The sequence below is a fragment of the Mirounga angustirostris genome, unplaced genomic scaffold (genome assembly GCF_029215605.1).
Source record: "Mirounga angustirostris isolate CCGP_5_RB_7025 unplaced genomic scaffold, mMirAng1.0.hap1 SCAF_7, whole genome shotgun sequence".
Taxonomy (NCBI): Eukaryota; Metazoa; Chordata; class Mammalia; order Carnivora; family Phocidae; genus Mirounga; species Mirounga angustirostris.
The window spans coordinates 85,479,531-85,502,724 of record NW_026991715.1 but is presented as its reverse complement, the minus strand read 5'-3'; the positions used below and the strand labels follow the sequence as shown (position 1 = coordinate 85,502,724).

The window sequence follows — 23,194 nt, the reverse complement described above, 5'->3', positions numbered from 1 at the left end:
TTTACACTGAAAATGAAATTTCAGCTTCTAGAAATTTTACATCCATGATAACATGTAACTGAAGTATTCTGTAAAATTAAATCAATTAAACTTTCTTCCTGCAAATTATTTTTGTTTTACTCACTCAGACTTCTTTTCATAGGTCTTAGAAGATTCCTCAATTCTCTTCTCTAGCTCCAAGACAGCCTCCTCCTTGTTTAAAAGCATCTGCTGTGTCTGCATAAGTTCCTCTGCTAAAGTTTTCAACCTAGAATGAACAGTTTCCTCATTATAAATCAGTAAGTTAGTTACATTCACTTTATGCACACACCCTGAGCATTCATACATCTAAGATGGTGATGTCCAAAACGGTAGCCACATGTAATTTAATTTAAAATAAAGTAAAATTTCAGTTCCACCCCTAGCAATAGGAAAAAACTGAAAATAAATGCCCATCTATAAATAACTACATTAAATTTTATTACATGTAAGCATTAAAACACTGTTCACTATATTTCATATATATTAAGAAAAGAGGATAATGCAAAAAAGTATGCATAGAATAAGCCCATTTAAGTCAAGAAAACAATTTATATACATGGATATGCTTGTATATACATTCTGGAAAGATACATGAACTTTTTTCACCAATTAACACAGGAAGGTACAAATGGGATCTATAAAAAGGAAAGCTTTGATTTCCACTGTACCCCCTTTTGTAAGGTTTTATGGATTTTATCATCTGCAAGCATTAGCTGGATAATTTTTAAAGACTTAATGTTATTTAAAGACACAAAAGCCAAAAACAATTGTAGATAGTAACAAGTTTTCAGTACTTATACAGAAACTTTTCTATCCTCAAACCATTGGCCATCATTATCTAAATCTTATAGCACTCTTGCAGAAATGTATCTTCCTAAAAATCCATACATTATAAACTTCCAATACTGTCACATTCATTGTGACATTTGGGCTAATTAAAAAAATAAAAAAACAGAAAAGGGTTACAGTTGCCTCAAGTAATTTTTCTGACATCTCTTTTTCTCTATGACTGCAACATAAATTGAAGAAAAAAAACATTTCTTATGATCTCTTTCTTAAAATATAATTGCAGCAGCATAGCAATTTATGGGTGACCTTCTACACCATGACACAAATCTTTATTAGCTTTTCTCAAGATTAAACAGAAAATAGCTCCTAATCAACCAAACAAAAGTTATGAGTTTCTACTAAATATATTTATCTCCTAAACACACAACCTAATCCACCCCAACCAACAAATCCAGCTGCCTTCTTCTGTGTGACTTTTTTGTGTCTCTTAATCACAATATCCTTTTAACATGTCACCTGCCTTCTAATATTTCACATATTTCCAAATCTTTCCCAGTCACTCATTCAAACCAAATACCAAACTTGAACTAAGACTATAAATGAGAACAGCAAAAAACAAACTTGATAAAACGACAGTCCTGCTTAAAATGTGAGAGTACTGCATTATTTATTGTTCCACTGATTGACAAGGTTGATTCAGACAGCCTAATGGGTTAAATTGGCAGCATTCCCTACAATAGGACTCAGCAGACATTTTCTGTAAAGGTCTAGAAAATAAATATTTTAGGCTTTGCCATCAAGAGACAAAATCAAGGATATTACGTAGGTACTAACATAACAAAGAGAAAACAAATACAAATATCTCATTGAAAAATTCAAAATATAATAATAATTGGGTACAATTCATCGTAACACCGGTGTATTAATGAGGACAGAAATCTTTTGAAGGTAATAATTTTTCCCTTCATTGGGGTTCAAAGTTAGTGCTCATCATCAAAATCAAATGTAAATGTTCATTTGTTAAAGCAGATATATAATGAGATTTCATGTATTTCATCTTTGAAAGGATCTTTTCACATAGATGGATACTGCCAAATATCAATAACAATCATAAGCATATGACTTTGAGTATATTTACAGCTTAGAAGGCATTTATAAAATTACATTGCATGCTTTTTAGCATGTCATTACATTGCAGACTCATCACTCCTAACTGAAAGTTAGGTGGGAACTCCTTAATTGCACAGTTGAATGGATTTTTGAAATGCTGAAATACTTGTACAGAGGTCCAAAACTCACTGTTAGAAATGTAGTTTGAGCTTAGAAAATACATCAGCTACAAATTTGGTGGGAATGGTAATCTTGCTTCACGTTTTAATGTTTGATGGCACAGGAAGTATATACAATAGCCTGCCATTACCTGGGATTCAAGTAACATTAGTTGTCATCTAAATGATTTTTACTACAGTATAAATTCTGCATATAAGCACTGTATTATCTTGTAATTTTAGGTTGAATATATTAGGAAAATATTCAAGTCTTTAGCACAAGCTAATTTTTCTGAAGCTTTTGGAATTCAGTGTTGAATAACAGTGGTTGAGGGAAATTCTGATTTAGAAAAATTTCAGTCTTGGCTCTGACATCAAAAAAAAAAAAATCACAATAAAACTTTACTACTTCTAACTTATCAAAATCCTACAAGATAGGGCAAGTGGGGACATTCAATTTCAATTTTTGACAAAAAATTCATGGAACTGATGATGGTCAAGTCCTTGAGAGCAAATGAAGGCCATTACTGACATTATTAGTTTAAGAACACATGTTTAGATTCAAATATTTTTCCATGAAGTGCCTCCTTATGAAAAATACAATGAATAATCATACTAGGTAAACACCTAACATTTTCACAAGCTTTGTAAATTTGTTCAACTAAGCCTCTTTCTGATCCACACATTTTTAACACCATCATTTGTAACACTTCAGTTTGTATTGAATTAGTGTTTTCTCGATCTCTTTGAAAATATTCTTGTCTGTAGTTGAGCCACAAAAACTATTCCTAGAGAGAAATTCTTCAGTCACGTCAGACTTGGCATTGACTCCTCAAACAAACAACTGAGCAGTTTTGATCACACCTGCTGACTTATCAAGAGACAGGGAAAGCCACTTGAAATCATTTATTTTTTAAATTAACTAAAGAGGTAGCTCCCAATCTTCTCACTCTTCAAGTGAATGTTCTCACTGAAAGACTAACAGACTACAGACTAAGTTTATTTTCTCTAGACATATTTCCTATTTCCTTAGTTACCACAGTGAAACACTAATTCACCAGTGGTAAATGCCTTTCCCTGTTCAGATAACAAATGAGCCACCCAGAAACTTATTTTGGTTGCATCCTCATTTTCGTATTTTTCTAAAAAAAGTCTGCTGTGCTGAGGTATTCCATTTAAAAATTTTTTTAAAGATTTTATTTATTTATTTAAGAAAGAGAGAGAAAGAGTACGAGCAGGAGCAGGGGGAGGGGAAGCAGACTCCCCGTTGAGCAGGGAGCCCGACACGGGGCTCGATCCCAGGAACCTGAGATCATGACCTGAGCTGAAGGCAGACGCTTAACCGACTGAGCCACCCAGGTGCCCCTCCATTTTAAATTTTATAATTTTTCTCACTAGTGCTCTCCTGCAAGTTGGTAATACTGAAATGAGTATTTAGACTGGTAATGTCAACATATATTGTATCATTTAGCACCGCCATAGTGTCATTACATAATAAACACAATACTTTGCCATCTAATTGAATAACAAAATAATCCACACTCTACTGTGTCTTATCTTGATAAGCACCGAGTAATATATAGAATTGTTGAATCACTCTATCGTACACCTGAAACAAATATAACACTTATATGTTAATTACACTGGAATTAAAATTTAAAAAATTTTAAAAGGTGTAATATTCAAAATCTATTCTCTTTTTTGGTTTTGACATGATTAGCATGGGCTGATAACAAAAAGCCATTCAAATGCTGTAATAGAGCAATATGTGCGGCACTCAAAATGCTACTGAGTTAGAACAATGTCCCTAGGATCTGTAATGCACGAAGCAGCAGTGTGACGTGAAGGGAATGCCATCTATGGTCTCTGTCACAAATGCTCAACTCTGTCATTGTAGCAAGAAATCACCCATAGACCCACCCATGGACAATAGATAAATGAATGAGCATGGCCGTGTTCTAATAAACCTTTATTTATGTACTCTGATGTTTAAACTTCACATTATGTGTCACAAAATATGTTTCTGTTGGTTTTTTTAAACATTTAAAAATGTAAATAGCATTCTTAGCTTACAGACTCCACAAAAATAAGTAGCAAGCAGGATATGGCCCACAGCCTGCAGTTTGTTAATTCATATCCCATAAAATCCAAAAGAATTACTTTTCCACACAGATAATTACCATTCTTCAATTCTTATTTAGGGGTGTCTGGGTGGCCCAGTCTGTTAAGCATCTGCCTTTTTTGGCTCAGGTCACAAACGGATGCCTCATCTATCCCAAATGTCAAAACCAATGTAATAAACACATATATTCTTCTAATGTTCACAATTTTATAGATCTATCTTCTTCAAGTTATTTTGATGAGCTAAAATTACTGAGCCCCAAATTATTCAATTAAATAGGGATTAGATGAGAGGAAATACTTGCATATATAATCTTAATAAATGGATGATTAAAATCAATATAGTATCTTTTCTAGCATTTGGCAAAGAGTGATTCAAAACAGAGGCAGATGGGGGAAAGGTGATGAAGGGGAAGAAGAGAGGCTGTAGATCACAGAGACAAAAGAAACAACCTCAGATTGCAGCTTGAAGGTAATGCAACTTAAATGCATGTGTGATAGAGGTGTAGAATCTCAGGTGTCCAGTGTTAGAAATTATCAGAGGCTGAGGAAGCAGCCCTCTATGACATCATGATCTACCATGCAAAAAAAAAAAAAAAAAAAAATTCCCCTAAGTAGGAAATAAACAATCCTACAAATACTGAGTTTAAGTCTTCTATATACCACACTTTCATAAATGTAGCTGATACAAATAATGAGAATATGATAAAATGCTTCATGGCACATATTTAGATGGGTAAATGCAGTAACTTTGTCATTTAATATTATTATAACATTAGATTTCCATCAAGCCCTCTTTTGGATATAAATACTAGTTGTGTAATAACGTCAGAACCTCCTACATTTAGCTGAGAAAACTCTACATGATACCATAAGCAGGAACCAAGAATAGAAATTATTAAATATATCAGTAAGTTTCTGCTAATAAAAATGACAATTTGTATGTTACATTTAGGAATTAAAAAAAAAAAAGCCCCCTTCCCAAATTAAAAGGAGTCTTTTTATGAATAGCAAAGTGAAAGATATAACCTTAGGGAAAGGGCATCTACTTGAACTTCAAACACCTTACAATTTAACACTGACCCAGAAGTATAGCAGAGGAGAAGAAAAGACAGAGACAAAAAGGAATTCCCAGTAAGACTATTGTAAAAATACTACTTTTTCTCGTGACTCTATACAACTTTTTTTTTTAAAGATTTTATTTATTTATTTGTCAGAGAGAGAAAGAGAGCACAAGCAGGGGCAGAGGCAGAGGGAGAAGCAGGCTCCCCGCTGGGCAGGGAGCCCGATGTGGGGCTCGATCCCAGGACCCTGGGATCATGACCTGAGCGAAAGGCAGATGCTTAACCGACTGAGCCACCCAGGCGTCCTGACACTATACAACTTGAGGAATATAAACTCATTAGAAAAGTTTAACAAAAAGACATTCTTTAAATATGAAAGATACTTATTCAAATAGAGCAGCAGTCTTTAGCCATTTTGGGTCGAAGTCCTCTGAAAATTTGCAGGAACCTGCCACCAGAAAGTAACACATACATTTCTACACACAATTTTACTGGGTTTATGGTACAGATTTTCAATCCTGTCCACACGATAAAGTCACTTGGAAAGTTTACAAAAAATCCCCATGCCTAGACCGTGCCCTCACAAAACTTGATTTAATTGGTTTGGGTTAGGTCCCAGACATCAGCATTTTTTTTTTTAAGATTTTATTTATCTATTTGAGAGAGAGAGAATGAGAGAAAGCGAGTACATGAGAGGCGGAGGGTCAGAGGGAGAAGCAGACTCCCCGCTGAGCAGGGAGCCCGATGCGGGACTTGATCCAGGGACTCAATCCAGGGACTCGATCCAGGGACTCGATCCAGGGACTCCCGGAGCATGACCCGAGCCGAAGGCAGTCGCTTAACCAACTGAGCCACCCAGGCGCCCCAGACATCAGCATTTTTTAAAGTTTCTTTACTGATCCTAACATAAAGCCAGAGATGATGACATCTACTATTCAAAAACTCCCTGAAATCTCTCCAGAAAACCCTCTTCATTCACTTGCTCATTCAACAAAGATGTTAATTAATCATCTGTAACATCCGACATTTAGCCAAAAATTCTGAAGAGTCCAAGAGAAATGTAGTCCATTTTTTTCTCTGTTTCACAGTCACTATGAATCAGCAGTCTGGCAGACTGCCAGTATGACTTGCATTATTAGAAGAATTCTCCAGAGTCAAATACTAATGATTCTCACTTCCAAACTAATGTACCCTTTCACAAAGGACAGGGTCACCAGATCACTGAAACAAACATAAAGGAATGCAAAACAAACAAACAGTTTTGAAGTTTTCCTATACTATTTCTTATTACAGCTCTTAAATGGGCTCAGGAAAAACGTAGAACATGGGGAAGCACAGGCCATAAAACATTGGCATTTTCAAAGAACACTTTTGAGAGTGTTCTATTCTAAAACTATTTAGAGCAATGTGATTGGGGAACAAATGTTTAGTGAAAGGACAGGAAGTGACACAATGGGAGGAAAAACAAATAGCTAATATTCTGGAGAGAGTCATGCTACAATAAAACTGCAAAGATGAGAGAAATAAAACCACATTTATTTAACATTATTATAAACATTGGCCCCAAAAAGCTTCCCTACTCACCTCATCCATTCACCTCCATTCTGACATATGATCTACATGTATACAAACATATATATGTACTATTTTATTAATAGACTCATTCCATAAATATTACTGTATAACTTGCTTTTGCCTTTTATTGTATACTTTGAAGATCTTTCCATAAAAGCATATATAAACCTATCTTTACTCTATTTAAAATAGAGTAAAACCTGTATAATCTAGAAAAATTGTGGATATAGTAAGGATATACCATAATTCAACAAACCCCTCATAGATGAATATTTAGGGTGTTTCCAGTATTTTGCCAAAACAAAAGGACTGTTTTAAGACCTTTTTAGTCCTTGGCCTCTATCGAAATTAGTATCATATATATTAAAATGTGGTTTCTCAGAAATCCACATTCATATGCAGATATTAAAATCTATACTGTACACCTGAAACTAATATAACACTGTATGTTAACTAAAAGAAAAAAAACTAACTTATGAATTTTGAAATATTTTTGTTTTTACCAAATTTAATAATTAATGAAAGTGACATAATACAGCTTGTAACATAATTTTCTTTTCATATTTAGGAACAAACAAAAAGTTTTCAGACCTCAAGTATTTCCAAAAGCCCATGAAAAACTAAGCATTGCACTTGGAGTCCACCCCAAGCAGTAATTAAAAAAAACAACAAAACCAACACCTAGAACTTGTTATGTGCTTAGAATACTATTCTAAGTATTCTACATTTATTCATGCATGTAAGCTTTACAACAACACTATGAGTTGGGGGTCATTATTATTACCATTTTATTTTTGAGGAAAATGACACATAAAGGGACTAAGTAATCCGTCCAGTTTCACAGAGGTAATGTCATGCTGTAAGGATTCAGAAGCAGGCAATCCACCATGTTACTTACACTTGTACATAGATCTTTGCTTATCTATAGGCTAAAGTTCTACAAGTAAAATTTCAACTCAAAGTGTATGAGCAAGTACAACTTTGATGTATGTTGCAAAATTATTCTCCAAGAAGCTAACACTAATTTACCTTTCTGCCAAGACTTTATAAGAGGGCTTATTTCTCCATACCCTCCATAACAGTGGGTATTATCAAATTATTTCATTCTTGCCAATCTGGTAGGTGGAATAACTTCCTTTTTAAAAATGGATATTTCTTTATTGTTACAGGACTATTGGTCATTTGTATTTATTTTTCCAAAGCTATCTATCTGTTCATTTGTTTAATTCATTTCTATTGGATATAATGTTTCAGCACATTCAACAACAAAATTGATAAATTAAGAAAGAAATTAGTTTAACTTTAAAGCACTAATATTATGGTAAAAGGAAAGCAAGACTTTGTATCATATTAAATATATACATACGTGTGTATATATAAAATTTTTTAATGGAATTATCTTAGATTATTTTAACAGTGCCAATAAACACACTGTATAATTCATTCTTGGAATAAAATTCTCAAGGGAAACCTGCTCTTAAACTCCTATCCTGATTTAGACACTGTTCAGTGAAATGTAGCTAAAGTTTTGCCTCAGTAAGATGTAAGCCATTAAATATTCTATCACATTATCAAAGATTTATTATCCTTAATTTATTACATTTTTTCATTGCTTCATCACCATAATTAAGAAATAATGATTTATACGCATAACTAGTGTTGTTCTCATTATACCCTGAAAAGCAATAAGACAAATTATTCTTTGGTCACAAAATCGCTTATTTTACATAAGCTTTTAACAGGTAGCTATTTTTAATTTTACCATATTATACTCCAATATTTCTTTTTTTTTTTTTAAGATTTTATTTATTTATTTGAGACAGAATGAGAGAGAGAGAGCAGGTGAGAGGGGGGAGGGTCAGAGGGAGAAGCAGACTCCCTGCCGAGCAGGGAGCCCGATGCGGGACTCGATCCAGGGACTCCGGGATCATGACCTGAGCCGAAGGCAGTCGCTTAACCGACTGAGCCACCCACGCGCCCTATACTCCAATATTTCTATGCTCATTCTTTCTTGGTGTTTATTAAAATAAATTGATGGATTTTAGCATATATACCTTGGAGGTATTAACCCTTGCAACCTTAAATATACAGTAAATATATTCTGATGATTAAATGAATAAATTACTTGGGACCAATACAATGATCAGAAAAACAGGAGTAATTTATGCCATATTCCTTCACCAAGCAGCACAGGAATCAAAAAATGAAATTTGTCACTGCACAAGAATTGAGAAACTCTACTATCCATTTTGTGCCATAAATCCAATTCTGTTGTTCACAGCAGAGTTTCTCAACCTTGGCACTATTAACATTTTCACCAGATAATTCTTTGTTGTAGGCGGCTGTCCTATGCACTGTAGGATATTTAGCAGCATCCATGGCCTCTAGCCACTAGTTACCAGCAGTACCTTCCCACCTGACAAACGAAAATGTCTCCAGATATTGTCAAATGTTCCCTGGGGACAAAAAATCACCCAGGGTGGTTTAAAGATAGCTAACATTATAAGTGTATAGCTAAATCCAAAGTGAGACTCCTGTGAAGAACTTCAAAACTTGGGAATAACTTCAAGAATCCCAATATGGTTGCTAGAAAAACCTCCCTAATTCAGTGTACTCCCATGCCTCCCTTCCATTCAACAGTCAATCCACCGTAACTTTTAAGCCTTCATTTTGTTCAGGTGACTCAACAAGCATTTGTTAGTTTCTTCCATCCCACCTGCCCAACTTTAAAGTTATCAAACCCCTTTCCAAGAGTTAGTCGCAGGATCCTACCACTCAGTTAATCATTTGTAACACCAAAATATTACTGAACAATAGAAAGGAGATGGTTAAATTATATTAGATGGGGACTTTTGGCTGAGTCTTTTGAGGTAAAGTGCCAACAGGTCAGATGATACTACGTATCCAATATTGAAGACAAATGAGTGCATAATCATTCCTAGCTGTGGTTCTGACCCAGAAGACAAGTACATACAGTGCTTATTAATAAATATGTTTCTTTGTGTTGCTCCTAAAAAAAAAAAAATCAAGGGATGAGTTAAATATCTATTTATTTGAAAGAGAAAGAGTGTGAGAGCACAAACAATGGGGGGAAGTGCAGAGGGAGAAGCAGCTCCCCACTGACCAGGGAGCCCAGTATGGGGCTCGATCCCAAGACCCTTGGCTCATGACCCAGCTGAATGCAGATGCTTAACCAACTGAGCCACCCAGGGACCCCTGAGTTAATTATTTAAAAGTAGAGTGCCTTAACTATGTTTTCTTTTCTTTCTTTCTTTCTTTTTTTTTTTTTTTAAGATTTCATCTATTTATTGGATAGAAAGAGCACAAGCAGGGGGAGCTGCAGGCAGGCGGAGAGGGAGAAGCAGGCCCCCCTCCTTGCCCCACACAGCAGGGAGCCTACATGGGGCTCGAACCCAAGACTCTGGGATCATGATCTGAGCTGAAGGCAGATGCTTAACCGACTGAGCCACCCAGGCGCCCCATTAACTATGTTTTCTAAATTTAAAAATATACTATTAATAGCCTCTAATACTTGAAAAGGACTTAAAAACACATTAAGATTTCTCAAAACTCCTTTAAAATATTAGGCAACAATAACAAGATGAAGAACTAATTTATTTAAAAGCATATAACAGAAGGCATCTCTGCTTAAAAAGAATTCAATTAAAAGTCAAATTTTTATACTAAACACTTCTGACACCTATGAGTTTCTTCTTTACCACTCAGTCTTCTCATTTCCAAAATGGTTCTGCCAGAAAGTTTTGAGTATTGAATGGGAAATAAATAAATAAGTAAGTAAGTTTTGAAAAGAATGAACCATTATTCCAATATAAGTAACTGGGCAAGTGACTATAACATCACACAGAATTTTGATTTTCAGAATTACCAAAATTAGTGATCACAATGAATAAAGTTAATATATTTTTCAAAACATTTCTTTCTGACCAAACAACAATCAGTTCATTTTTAATTAACTTTTCATTACTTGGAAAAAATAAAGATTGGAATTTTAAATCTGATAAAGTAAAACTATAAATAATAACACTAATATTTAAACTGTTCAGATTTTCTAAATACTTACATTACTTGTAAACTTTCTGCTGTTAAATTATTCCACATAATTTCATTTGCCTGAAGATTTTCATTTTCTTCTAGTAAGGAAGTATCAAACTCAATTTCTTGCTCTTTAGCAGTCGTTGTTCTAATAAAGCATGCCAAATAATTTTGATCAATATGAATATACTATCATAATATATCTTAGTATACACCAAAGGCAGAATATTTGTTATCCAAAATTATGTTCACAAAATAAAGTAAATACAAATAGTATAAATCAAATTAAACCCCAGGCACCAAAATCTAGTCACATAATTTCAGCCTTAATTTCATTTGTAGAATATGGCTATTAACCTGTTCTATTCCTGTCACAATTTTAATGAGTATGCATGGATAAATAATTGATGCATCGTAAATTTAATATACATATAAAGTCAAAGTATTATCATTATACAAATGTTGAAAAAATATATAACTTCATGGATTAAATACAGGTTTAAGCAATGATACAGTAACAACTGAAAAATTTTTTAAAATAATTACATAAATTAAATAGTTATCACTGAGAAAGAACTTTAAAAATAATTAAAAGCAGATAAATTAATCAGTAATACTGTATGTCCTAACAAGCTCTTCAATATTTTATTTTAATTTAGCTAAATACTATATGGTAGAAAAAAATAATACTGTCACAAATACTGAAAAGAAGAATGAAAATATTATACATACCTGTGAACATCTATGAAATTATTATATTCTGTGCTAGGGTCTATCTGTTCAACTGACATTTGAATCTCTTTATGGACATTCACTATTTCTTCTGTAACAAGACTGGTTATCTGGCTGTATTCATCAAATATACCTTTTCTGAAAACAAAAATAAAATTTTACAACATTTTTAAGTTTTCAAGGGAAACACAGGCCGAAAAAGGATTCAGAACAATAAATGTAAGAAATGTAGGGCGCCTGGGTGGCTCAGTTGGTTAAGCGACTGCCTTCGGCTCAGGTCATGATCCTGGAGTCCCTGGATCGAGTCCCGCATCGGGCTCCCTGCTCAGCAGGGAGTCTGCTTCTCCCTCTGACCCTCCCCCCTCTCATGTACTCGCTCTCTCTCATTCTCTCTCTCTCAAATAAATAAATAAAAAAAAAAGAAAGAAATGTAATACCAGTATCTATAGATGGTGATTTTATGCACCACCTTATTTCATATACCTGGACAGTAAAGGGATTATACAAAGGCACAGATTAACAAGTTACATTTGATATAATGTAATAGTTGCAAATGATCTAGAATAAGACATCACCTTTTCCAACATGTATTTGACATGTCCAAAATGTAAGGTCAGGTTGATCACTTTCTATTTCTAAAGACTGAACATAGAAATGTTCAATTCCAGCACATGGAACTGTGGATCAATTCCCGTCTCTTTAATGTTTCTCTCTGGCTGTTACTTCCTCAAATGTCCTACCTCTTGGTTTTCTCTTGCTCCTGGGCCCCTGCTCTTTCCTCTATACTTAAGAGTTCAACTGGTTCTATACCTTCAGTGACATCTAGATCTCTTCTCCTGACCTCCAGTCCGCAGGAAAAATGTCATAAAACATATTAGCTTTATCTAATGAATACAAAAAGAAAAAACTATGCTGTAGCAAAGACCTGATCTCCAACTTAAGAATGCTATGCTGTCAAAACATACCACTGGTCAAAAGCGGCCTCAACAATGAGTGTGGACAGATAGGCTTATCTTGCCTTTTCCCAAATAAATATAAGGCATAGTTTGCTCTTCTTTTCCAAAATCATTACTCATAAAAAACTATTACTCACAAAATCTCTCTTGTTTACTATTCTCCCAAAAGCCAAATACTGTTTGGGTTAAAAAAAAAAAAAAGATTTAAACTGCTTCAGGCAATGCTAATTTGAAATGATTACAGGAATCACCTGACAAAATTTAAAGAAAAGGGGAAGGCAGAGAAATTTAAAACAGATTTAGTAAATATCCCTGGGGTTCTGAATATCTGAATATCCCTGAAAATACCGAATGATATTAATATAAATGACCCCATCTAGATAACTCTCATAAAGCAATACTATAATATGATGTGGAGATGATTATTAATATCCACCTTTAGGACAAATGGAATTTTAAAAAACGAATTCTCCTAATGTTGTTAAATGAATGTGACATGGAATTCAATTTCAGTGAAATCATCAAGCTTGAATATTTTAAATGCTAGATCTAAAATAATTTATTGTTAAAGATAATATGCTACAGGAAACTACTATGTCTCAAAAAGACATCTAGTGATGATGAAGATGCCATTATTGAATATTCATGTGAAGAATTTGAAAAAATAATGACTCATGAAATGAGAATAGGAAAGGAAGTATTTCTGAATCAACAATATTTAATTTAAAGTAGACATAACTATGGGGTGCCTGGGTGGCTCAGTCCATTAAAAATCTGACTCTTGATTTCAGCTCAGGTCATGATCTCAGGGTCCTGAGATGGAGCCCCGTGTGGGGCTTAGCAGGGAATCTACTTGAGATTCTCTCTCTCTCTCTCTCTTCCTCTCTCTCCCCCCTGCCCCTCCCCACTCATGTACTCATATGCTCTCTCTCTCTCTAAATAAATCTTTAAAAATAAAAAATAATGTATATGTAAACAAATTTATACATTAAATATTTTAGGTAGATATTTTATCAATACCATTAGAAGTTTACATATTCAAGTCAACTAAAAACACTTTTTTATCTTTTTACTGGGAAAATGGGAGATCACCTAAACCAGCTAATGAAGCAGATGAAGTCTACCAAAGCATGGCTTATCTTTTTCTGTTGTCTTGTACTGATGTCTATGGTAAACATGTGTGCTTTTGACATACTGCCCAAAGTATATTGTTAGCTCCTTGAAGGCAAAAATTGTGGCCAAATCACAGGCAGTGTGTTTTACATACAGGAGAACTTCAATAAACATTTGTTGATTTTAACCTCACACAACAAAAGCTGGCAGATAAACCAAAAAATGATTTCCTTTGATGGAGCTAGAACTCTCTAATGCTAAGTGAACTAAGTCAATCAGAGAAAGACAAATACCATATGATTTCACCCATGTGTAGAATTTAAGAAACAACAACAAATAAAACGAGCAAAAGGAAAAAAGAGAGAGAGAAACTAAGAAACAGACTCTAAGAGAACAAACTGATGGTTACCTGAGAGGAGGTGGTAGGGTGATCATAGGGGATAAAGGGGATCAAGAATACACTTATCACAATGGGCACAGAGTAATGTATAGAATTGCTGACTCACTACATTGTATACCTAAAACTAATATCACACTGGAATTAAAATTAAAAACTTAAAAAAATTATTTCCTTTGGACTTCTCAGTTGCTCAATATTTAAACACAACCCTCTAAAGATAGATATTCACTTCTTAACGCTTGTCAACTAGTGAATTTTTTTAACCTAAATTTCCAGCTAATGGGAGTAGAATAAAAATATACAAAAAGAAGGACCATTCTTAGGGCTAGCTGGAGGATTTAGGAGATGATAATAAGCTGAATGGACACCAGAAGTGAAAATCAAGAAGGACCAAGGTAAAACAGATCTGAAATACACATTGGGCTGGGTCAGTAATGAAGGTCACAAAACATAGACAACCTCTATCCAAAAGCTTACCTAGGAGAGAAAATAACATTAATTAAATTAAATTAAAATGCCAAAAAGAAAATGTAACTTACAGTGCTTTTATCATTTCTTCTTGCATCTTTTGTAAGGAGTCCAGAAGCAAAGGAAGTGTGGTGTCATAATACTGATTCTGATGAAGTTGTGCCCCTTTCAATGCCAATACATACTGATTATGCAACAGATGAAGTTTCATTGTTGCTTTGTCATATCGTTCCTTGGCCTTTTCGGTTTCTTTCCCTGAAGAAAACATTGAAGAACGTTAACAAAGAGATAAAGAAACCCTATCTTCTCTATATGCAAACTGAGCGACCACCATTTTATATCTCACACATTTTATGAATACTCAACAAAATTTTATTGAATATATACTATATGCTCAGCTCTATGCAAAGTACTACTTACTTGCCAGTACTGTGCACACAGGCTGCTATGAAGGAGGCATAAATTACAGTAAATGTTTGGTGAATGTAAGTTAATGTATAATATTTTATGAAATTATACAGAAAAATAATCCTCATTTTCAAGAAGCTCACACCGAATTGGAACAACAATGCACATAGACTGTATAACAAAAGAAATAAGAAAGTTTATAAATAATGTTAAATTTTGAGGTCTGTATTTACGGTATCAATAAAGACAAGGGGAGTCAGAGGAGGCTTTGTAGAAAAACCAAACATGGAGCATGTCCAGGCAGGTATAAGAAAGGCAGAACGGACAATAATTCCTCCCTTTCTGCCTTTCTTCCTTTCATTCACTGAATTTTATTAACTGATCACCACCAGAACTATGCTAAACATTAGGAATTCAGTACCTAGCAAAACCGAGTCCTCAACATAGAGCCCCTGGTCTGGTGAATTGGAATAGTGAAGGGAAATACGGAGAGAATAAGCAAAATTACATAGGCAAGCAAAGAAATAAGCTCAAAGAGAATAAGTTTTAAGGAAGTGAAGGCAGTATGTCTATAGAGGTAGGGCAATTTTAGGTTGTGAATGATTTGAAAATCAAGCAGAGAAATTTAAACTTGATATGGGAGAAGTCTAGAAGATATTGATAATATTATGAACTAAAACTTTTGGGGGTGCCTTTACTAAAATCACTCAGAAAATATTTACAGATTGACAACATAAATGACTCTATAAATAAAATTTTTAAGCAGGTCTTCAATTTTTGGTGCAAACTGAACAAACATTTCTTGTTAATTATTTAGATTTAGGGATTAAACTTTTCAAAATATTTATTAATTTTTGTCCTTTTTCCAAGGAGAATCCTCCAAATGAATCTTTTCCCAAAAATTGATCTTTTTTGAGAATTTTTGACACCACAGGCTCTCCTGTGCTGCCACTCTGTTTCAGCTTGGCACCCATCTGAGTATTCCCTATAGGTAGGAGTTGGAAAAGCATTCCCTGTTGTAGGATGTCCCTAGCCCAGGGCCAAAAGGAGAAAAACTCAGTGTTTTTGTGGAAAGGGGAGACTGCAGACCCTCAGATATGCACGGGCAGAGCAACAGAATAAGAACAGTTCCCTTGCCTTTCTCATCTCCCCTCCGATTCTCAGGCATAGGAACCACATGTAGCTCACCAGCTGGGCAATCTTTCCAGCACACTGGTAGATCTCTGCCACCTACAAATTCTAGTGGTTCCAAGTGCTAGAACCACCACTGACTTCTAGGGAGCTGCACATAATTATTTTACAGAGCATAATTCTCTAGCCATAGTCCATGAGCTGGTTCCTGCACATGGGGATATTACTAAATACCCAAGTTATCTGCAAATTGCTGCCCTAGATACCTATTTTGCTTTATAACATAAAGAACTTCTGAAGGAGAAAATATTTTAATCACCAGAGTATCTATTCTAACCCTTCTCATTGCTGTCTGGAAACAGGTTCTAATACCAGACTGGAAGGATGGGAGTAAATATATTAATTCAGTTCTGATCTGAAGGGATCAGAAAAAAATAACATGAGCCACTACAGAAGTAGATTTTCTCACTTTTTGACTACAGCTCACAGGATAATATATTTTACGTCATGAGCCAATAACCATATCCATTTTTAAATATATATATAATTGAAATAAACTCATGAAAGGCATCCTTACTATCCTTACTATGAATGATGCCCTGTGATTTTAAAAAATTCTATTATATCTGATTTTCAATTTCTTTAAATCTTCATTGAAAAACCAATAAATTTTTTTGCCTCAGTTAATACAAATCCCTAGAGAAATTTTTACTCATCCTGTATGGTACTAGGGATAATCTTTTTAACTTCACAATTACAAATCACTTCAATAATACTAATCATGAATGATTTTTAAGATTCTCAGGAACACATTCTCCTACATGTTCAATCACTATAATAGTTTTTTACATAGAATACTATATTTATTTATTGATAAATATTGCTACTTGGCATCCTTCAAAAAATGTCCCCAAGTGTCAATGCAGTTGACACATCTATGGCCAGCCTCAGAGCCTCCCTCTAAAATAACAACCCCTTTTTTTCCCTATCTACACAAGTCAGGACTATACTCCTATATGAAACTAATACCCAAGAGTCAAAGTGCATACCCAACCAAACTGAAATCAATGTTTTGGTTAAGAGCCAAATCACATTAATGTCTGAATGAGACAGAAAAGTTCAAAAACACCTGCTTCAGAAGCCTCCAGAGCAGCCCTTTCGAGGCCTTTTTGTTGTTGTTGTTGTTTTAATTTCATTCATTTTTAAGCTAGTTTAAGGATATGTTAGTAAAATTTGGCAAATTCTGACAAGAGTTCAAAAAGTCATATACAATTATACAGACAAATTGATCCCAAGTAATAAAGAAGTTTTCCAGAGTCTACACGTTGATAAGAAGAAAATAAGGCAAGCATTTACCAGGCAAGAATATTTAAGTACTGTGTTCTAATTTGTTAATTTTTATTATAAATTCAAAATTATAATTATGTAGTAAATTCAATTAATTTCCATATTTTATGTCACTTTTTAAAAAATATTACTTTTTATATGAACTCTATTATTCCTAATTAATTACTTGGAATTTTTAGTGTAACGTCAGGAGTCAAGCTCTCCACACAAACATTTTCATGGAGACATTTAAACCACCCATCTGTCCTCCTATTTGCACAGATTTTTAAACTGCACACTATCCATCTGTCTTTCTAGCTGGTGAAAAATGATGCACTAAAATGCAACATTCAGCTAAGATTTTGTAATTTAAAATAACATTAGAAAAGTTAAGAATTCCACTTTTTTTCTTTATCACATCTAGTATATGACAACCTGAAAAAGACTATTACAACCAAAATTAATTATCAACAGCTTATCAGTGGTCATTAACACAATTTAGAAAAAATTAAATGCCTTTGAAAACATCCAAGTCAGAATTCATTACATTAAAATACTACTACTAATAATAATAAAGTCTTTAAAAAGAGCTTTGGGTTTAAAATTGAATTTGGGTGTATGTCTTAGTAGATTTTTGGTTTGTTTGCTTTTGGACTCTATAGCTCACACACATTTATGCACTGGGTTATAAGGTGTACTTGTATATGCACACGACTGATCAACCTATCTATATTTCCCTCCCACCCTCCTTCCTCTGTAAAAATGAACAAAAAGTTTCAAAAACATGCTCACTTGACATGATTTGGAAAGGGATTCTATTATATTTTTTCCTGATTTGCTTTAAAATAATTATTTAGGTCCCATAAAAACTATATAAGTAAATTCAAGAAATAGTAATACTCTGTGAGAACCAGTTACAAATAAATTTTTTTTCAATTCCATTCACTTCCTAAAATATGTTGCAAAAAACTACCTAACACGATTCTTGCCACATAGCTTCTTGGTGCAGAGTATTTCACATCACTATTACCCTTTCTTAACTTTTAAATAATGGTATTTGAGCTTAAAATTAATGTGAAGTATGCAGAGCAAGTAAATTTTTATTGACACAGAATTATACCTCTGTTGCCATATGACTTTTTTTTAATGATGAGAGGCATCAAAGCAGGGCATGAAGTTGTCCTATGTGTCAATTAACAGGGAGGAAAACGTCCAATTTTTCCTCCTCCACATAATGAATTTCACAAAGAAATTGAATTATAGTTCTTTTGCCACCACTTGTTATCAAATCTGTTTAATGTTTGTAATAACAGAGTGTATATACAACACGTCATGCCATAAACAATATTATGAAGCTAGCAAAACTCAATTATGTAAGTTTGACATTTACAAGAGACAGGCAAGACTACTCATTAAGCTAGTCTAGAAAGTCAAGTATTTCTTATTATAAACTTCGGAAGTGTTTACCATTTGTTAAATATTATGGTAGAAAGCCTCCCGATAGTAAACGAGAAGTGATTATTTTCAAAAAGTAAAATGCCTGCAAGAAGATGAGATCACAAGTAGGCAGAGCGGCAGGCAGAGGGAGGGGGAGAAGCAGGCTCCCCTCTGAGCAGGGAGCCAATGTGGGGCCTGATCCCAGTACCCTGGGATCATGACCGGAGCCGAAGGCAGACGCTTAACCGACTACTTACATTTGGGTAACTAAACATTCTACCATCTTACATTTTTCTTTCCTTTCAAAACATTCCTCCTCAACTATATAATTTCTACTTATTACTCTGAGCAAGAAGAAAATGAACAAGAATTCATCCTAATTTATGAGTTAATTGGGCCAAATGTCCACATATGCTTTTTCACATGAAAGTTAAAATTCAAGTATGATGTGGGAACAATGAATGAGCTACCCATTTATTCAGTGCTATTCAGACGAAAGCAGAGTTAAGAAGTCGGTTTTTTCTCAGCTTCTCCTTTGATTACATGTGCAACACAAGCAAGTCTTATAACCTATACTTTAGCTTCTAATTTCCAGTCCTGGGAGTTAAATTATCTGCCCTTACCAACTCACTGGTTTGTGGATGGAGACTGAATGGCAAAAAACTGTCAAAATGCAACAGCAAAGGCTAAGGAAGACACAGAATTTGGAGAGCTGGAAAAAACCTTTTGATCATATGCTCCTATAAAGCATTAAAAACTATACTAGGTATATCCATACTGTGCTATTTTTAATAAATTTCGTGGCATATGAAAAAACTGATCTATCAATCAAGAAATATTTACTGGATGTGTTATGGGTTCTAAACTGTTCAAGGAACTAAAACAGTGACATTTTATTTAAAAATTGAGCAAAACACCTTTAAAGAGTAAGCTGTCTAACTCTGTGCAGTATCATTTCCTTGCATATAGTGATTGCTAGATTCAACTGACCAACAATCTTTTAATAACCTATAAATTGAATGGTATACCATGCTCAAATCTATATTCTATAATGTAACAAAGCTGTGAAGGAGAGGGTTCTGGGTAGCTGCAATGAAACAACAGCATAATTCTGAGTTTCCCACATAGCATGTGAAAATTTAATAAAAAGAAAAAAGAAAAAAAAATAAGCCCACATCCTCAGCATAATAGGGAGAGAATGTCCAAAGTTTAAATTGTCTATGAATAGAAAAATAAGCACCAAATCTCTGTAAAATCTCTCACCCTCCCACTGCAAGCCTCCATGGACACCAAGGGCTGTTCTGGAGAAAAAAAAAAAAAAAAAGAAGAAAAAGAGAAAGAAAAAGAGAAAAGCTAGCAGTGTACTTAAGACTGATCTAAAAACCATCATCATCAGAAGAAAGTTCATTCCACACGTGAACAATACTGGAAAAGCATAATGGTAGATCACAGCACTGACTACAAGAAAGGGAACTAAAAGTGCTTGTGAAGGCAAGTTAAACAGTCTTAGAAAGGTAACACGCCAGGGGCAGAAATGGTTAAAATGAAGGAACTTTGGAAACTCTGAAGGAAAAAAGAAGCAAGAGAGGAAACAAATCCTGCAGGAAAAAAAATGAAAACAAAAATAGATAAATAAGGGGTGCCTAGGTGGTTTAGTCAGTTAAGCGTCTGCCTTCGGCTCCGATCATGATCCCAGGGTACTGGGATCAGGCCCCACGTTGGCTCCCTGCTCAGAGGGGAGCCTGCTTCTCCCCCTCCCTCTGCCTGCTGCTCTGCCTACTTGTGATCTCTCTCTCTCTCTCTGTTAAATAAATAAATAAAATCTTTAAAAAAAATAGATAAAAGGACACATCAATCTTTGTCAAGAGCATGAAGGGTACAAGATTTTACTCTACGTGCAAGCTAACAATCTAGCCTGCCTCAACTTCATGGAGGTGGGCAGAAAACACAAGTCTCCTGGGACAGAGACAAAGGACAGTTTATTTCTCATAATAATATCGGTAGCTAGAGTATTATCATTCATCAGTGGGGAGAAACACATTAAAGTCAAATGACAACCAACAAACTAATAGAAAATATATGTACCATGAATAACAGATAAAGGTATATTCACTGTAATGCACTTAAAAATTCTTTTTTTTTTTTTTTTTTTTTTTGAGAGAGAGCACATGAGAGGGAGGAGGGTCAGAGGGAGAAGCAGACTCCCCGCCGAGCAGGGAGCCTGATGCGGGACTCGATCCAGGGATTCCAGGATCATGACCTGAGCCGAAGGCAGTCGCTTAACCAATTGAGCCACTCAGGCGCCTCTGCACTTAAAAATTCTTAAAATTTAAGGGAAAAAAAAAAAAAGACCAAAAACTAGAAAGAAAAAATGGGCAAAAGACAATCCATACAGCCAAAAAAATACTTTAAAATGACTTTAAACATATAAAAATGGTCAACATCACTCTCTCACTCATAATAAAAGAAATGCCAAGTAAAATTATGAGACGTTATTTTTCACCTAGCAAATTGGCAAACACTCTGTTTTGGCAACTGTGTTAAGAAACAGATACGCTTATACATTTCTTTTTTTTTTTTTTTTTTTAGATTTTATTTATTTTTTCAACAGAGAGAGACATAGCGAGAGAGGGAACACAAGCTGGGGGAGTGGGAGAGTGAGAAGCAGGCTTCCCGCGAAGCAGGGAGCCCGATGTGGGGCTCGATCCCAGGACCCTGGGATCATGACCTGAGCCGAAGGCAGACGCTTAACGACTGAGCCACCCAGGCGCCCCACACTTATACATTTCTGATAGGAATGCAGATTGGTACAATCTTTATAGAAGGTATAAACTACACACACATTTATCTTTTACACATGCAATCACACACTTCTAGGAATTTACACTTAAGATATTCCTCTAATGATTAAAAAAAAAAAAAAAACCCACTCAGGTTATTCATCGTACTAGTAGCGTATATAACTGGAAAAATTAGAAAAAAACTGTATGTCCATATAGAAATTACTTGAATGAACTTACAATGAAATGCGATTCAACAGTTAAAAAGAATGAGAAATAAGTCTACAAACTGAAGTATTGTGATTTTTAGGATACAATATGAAGTAGAAAAGCAAAGTGAAAAGGAGTATCATAGTACGATAGAGAATAAGAAAGAAAGAGAAATAACTAAAGAAGATACAGTTATCTATGTATATAGTTTTATACAGTTCTGACTTTTGGAACCATTAATTTTTAACCATTAATGAAACAGATAAAATCAATAAGAATAAGAGAGGAAAAAACAACTTAAAATAGGACAACAGAAACAAGTGAACCAACCTATATTTCCAGTGAGTAACATAATCATACTGAAAGGAGTGGGGAGGAAAAGAATTAATCTAAGTAACGTTGGAAAACAATATTTGATTACAATGAAAGACTAAAGACAAAAGAGCTCTAAAGAAATAATGAATTGTAGTTTCTTTCTTCAGAGGCATGAGTTAGTAATTCTGAAATTATTTTCTGTTATTTTAGGATTGAGCAAATAAGTAAATACATTGTAACTAACAGAAGCCAGATTTCTCACTGTCAGAGAAAGAAGTTGCAAATACATGAACAGGAAAATACAGAATGAACACATGGCATTGGACTAGAACCAGAAGTACTAATACAAACTCTTGAGTTTTAATACAGATAAACAGATTTAGAAATTAGGCACAGATATACTTGTGTGCATGTATGTATATACATTTGCTTATTTCTTAGCTCTGTCCATAGAGAGGACTTAGAACAAAAACACCCCAGTAGCAGTGAGCACACCCAGTGCCCAAATAATGGTTTCTAAATACTAATTGGAAAACCATTAAAAGGAACCACAGTTCCTCAGAGAAATGGAGGATCTAGAGCATGAAAAGTGTAAGATGAGCCAGAAAATAAGTGCTCAGTGAATGACAGGAACACATCAAAAGGACAGAGGAGCCACTTTCAGTTTCTCTCAGATACAGAGAAAGAAAAGATAAAGCAAATGTGGCAAAATATTAATATAAGTGAAGGGTATATGGGTATTCTTTGTATTATTTTTTCAACACTTCAGTAAGTCAAAATAAAGGTTAAAAATTGAAAGCTGCAGAAATCTGATCAGAATTCAAAAGTATCTGAATAATCATTAAATCTAAAAATTTGGAGTTATTTAGTCTACAGATGAAATGTCTCAATGATTTTTCTTTAAATATCAAAATACTTACTTCCCAAAATAAAAAAGAAAAGTTGGTTTCAATATGTATGTTTCAAAGCAGGTAGTCCACTATGAGCGGTATTAATACATAAAGCTAGCAAGAATGAAAAAAAAATT

At 34.3% G+C, this 23,194-nt stretch overlaps 1 protein-coding gene across 8 annotated transcripts in view; it reads right to left on the bottom strand.

Moving 5' to 3' along the window:
- Nucleotides 1-23,194, bottom strand: part of FER (FER tyrosine kinase) — a 423,881-nt gene that overhangs the window by 326,058 nt on the left and 74,629 nt on the right. For all 8 annotated transcript variants that reach the window (XR_010413179.1, XM_064596457.1, XM_064596454.1 and 5 more), the window contains 4 exons: nt 14,632-14,815; nt 11,624-11,761; nt 10,920-11,039; nt 125-247 (listed from right to left, as the gene is read on the bottom strand). Coding sequence is in view for 7 of the 8 variants with exons in the window: in XM_064596457.1 (XP_064452527.1) it covers nt 125-247; nt 10,920-11,039; nt 11,624-11,761; nt 14,632-14,815 (565 nt within the window). In the remaining variant the exon portion in view is untranslated. The remainder of the gene's footprint in view (nt 1-124; nt 248-10,919; nt 11,040-11,623; nt 11,762-14,631; nt 14,816-23,194) is intronic.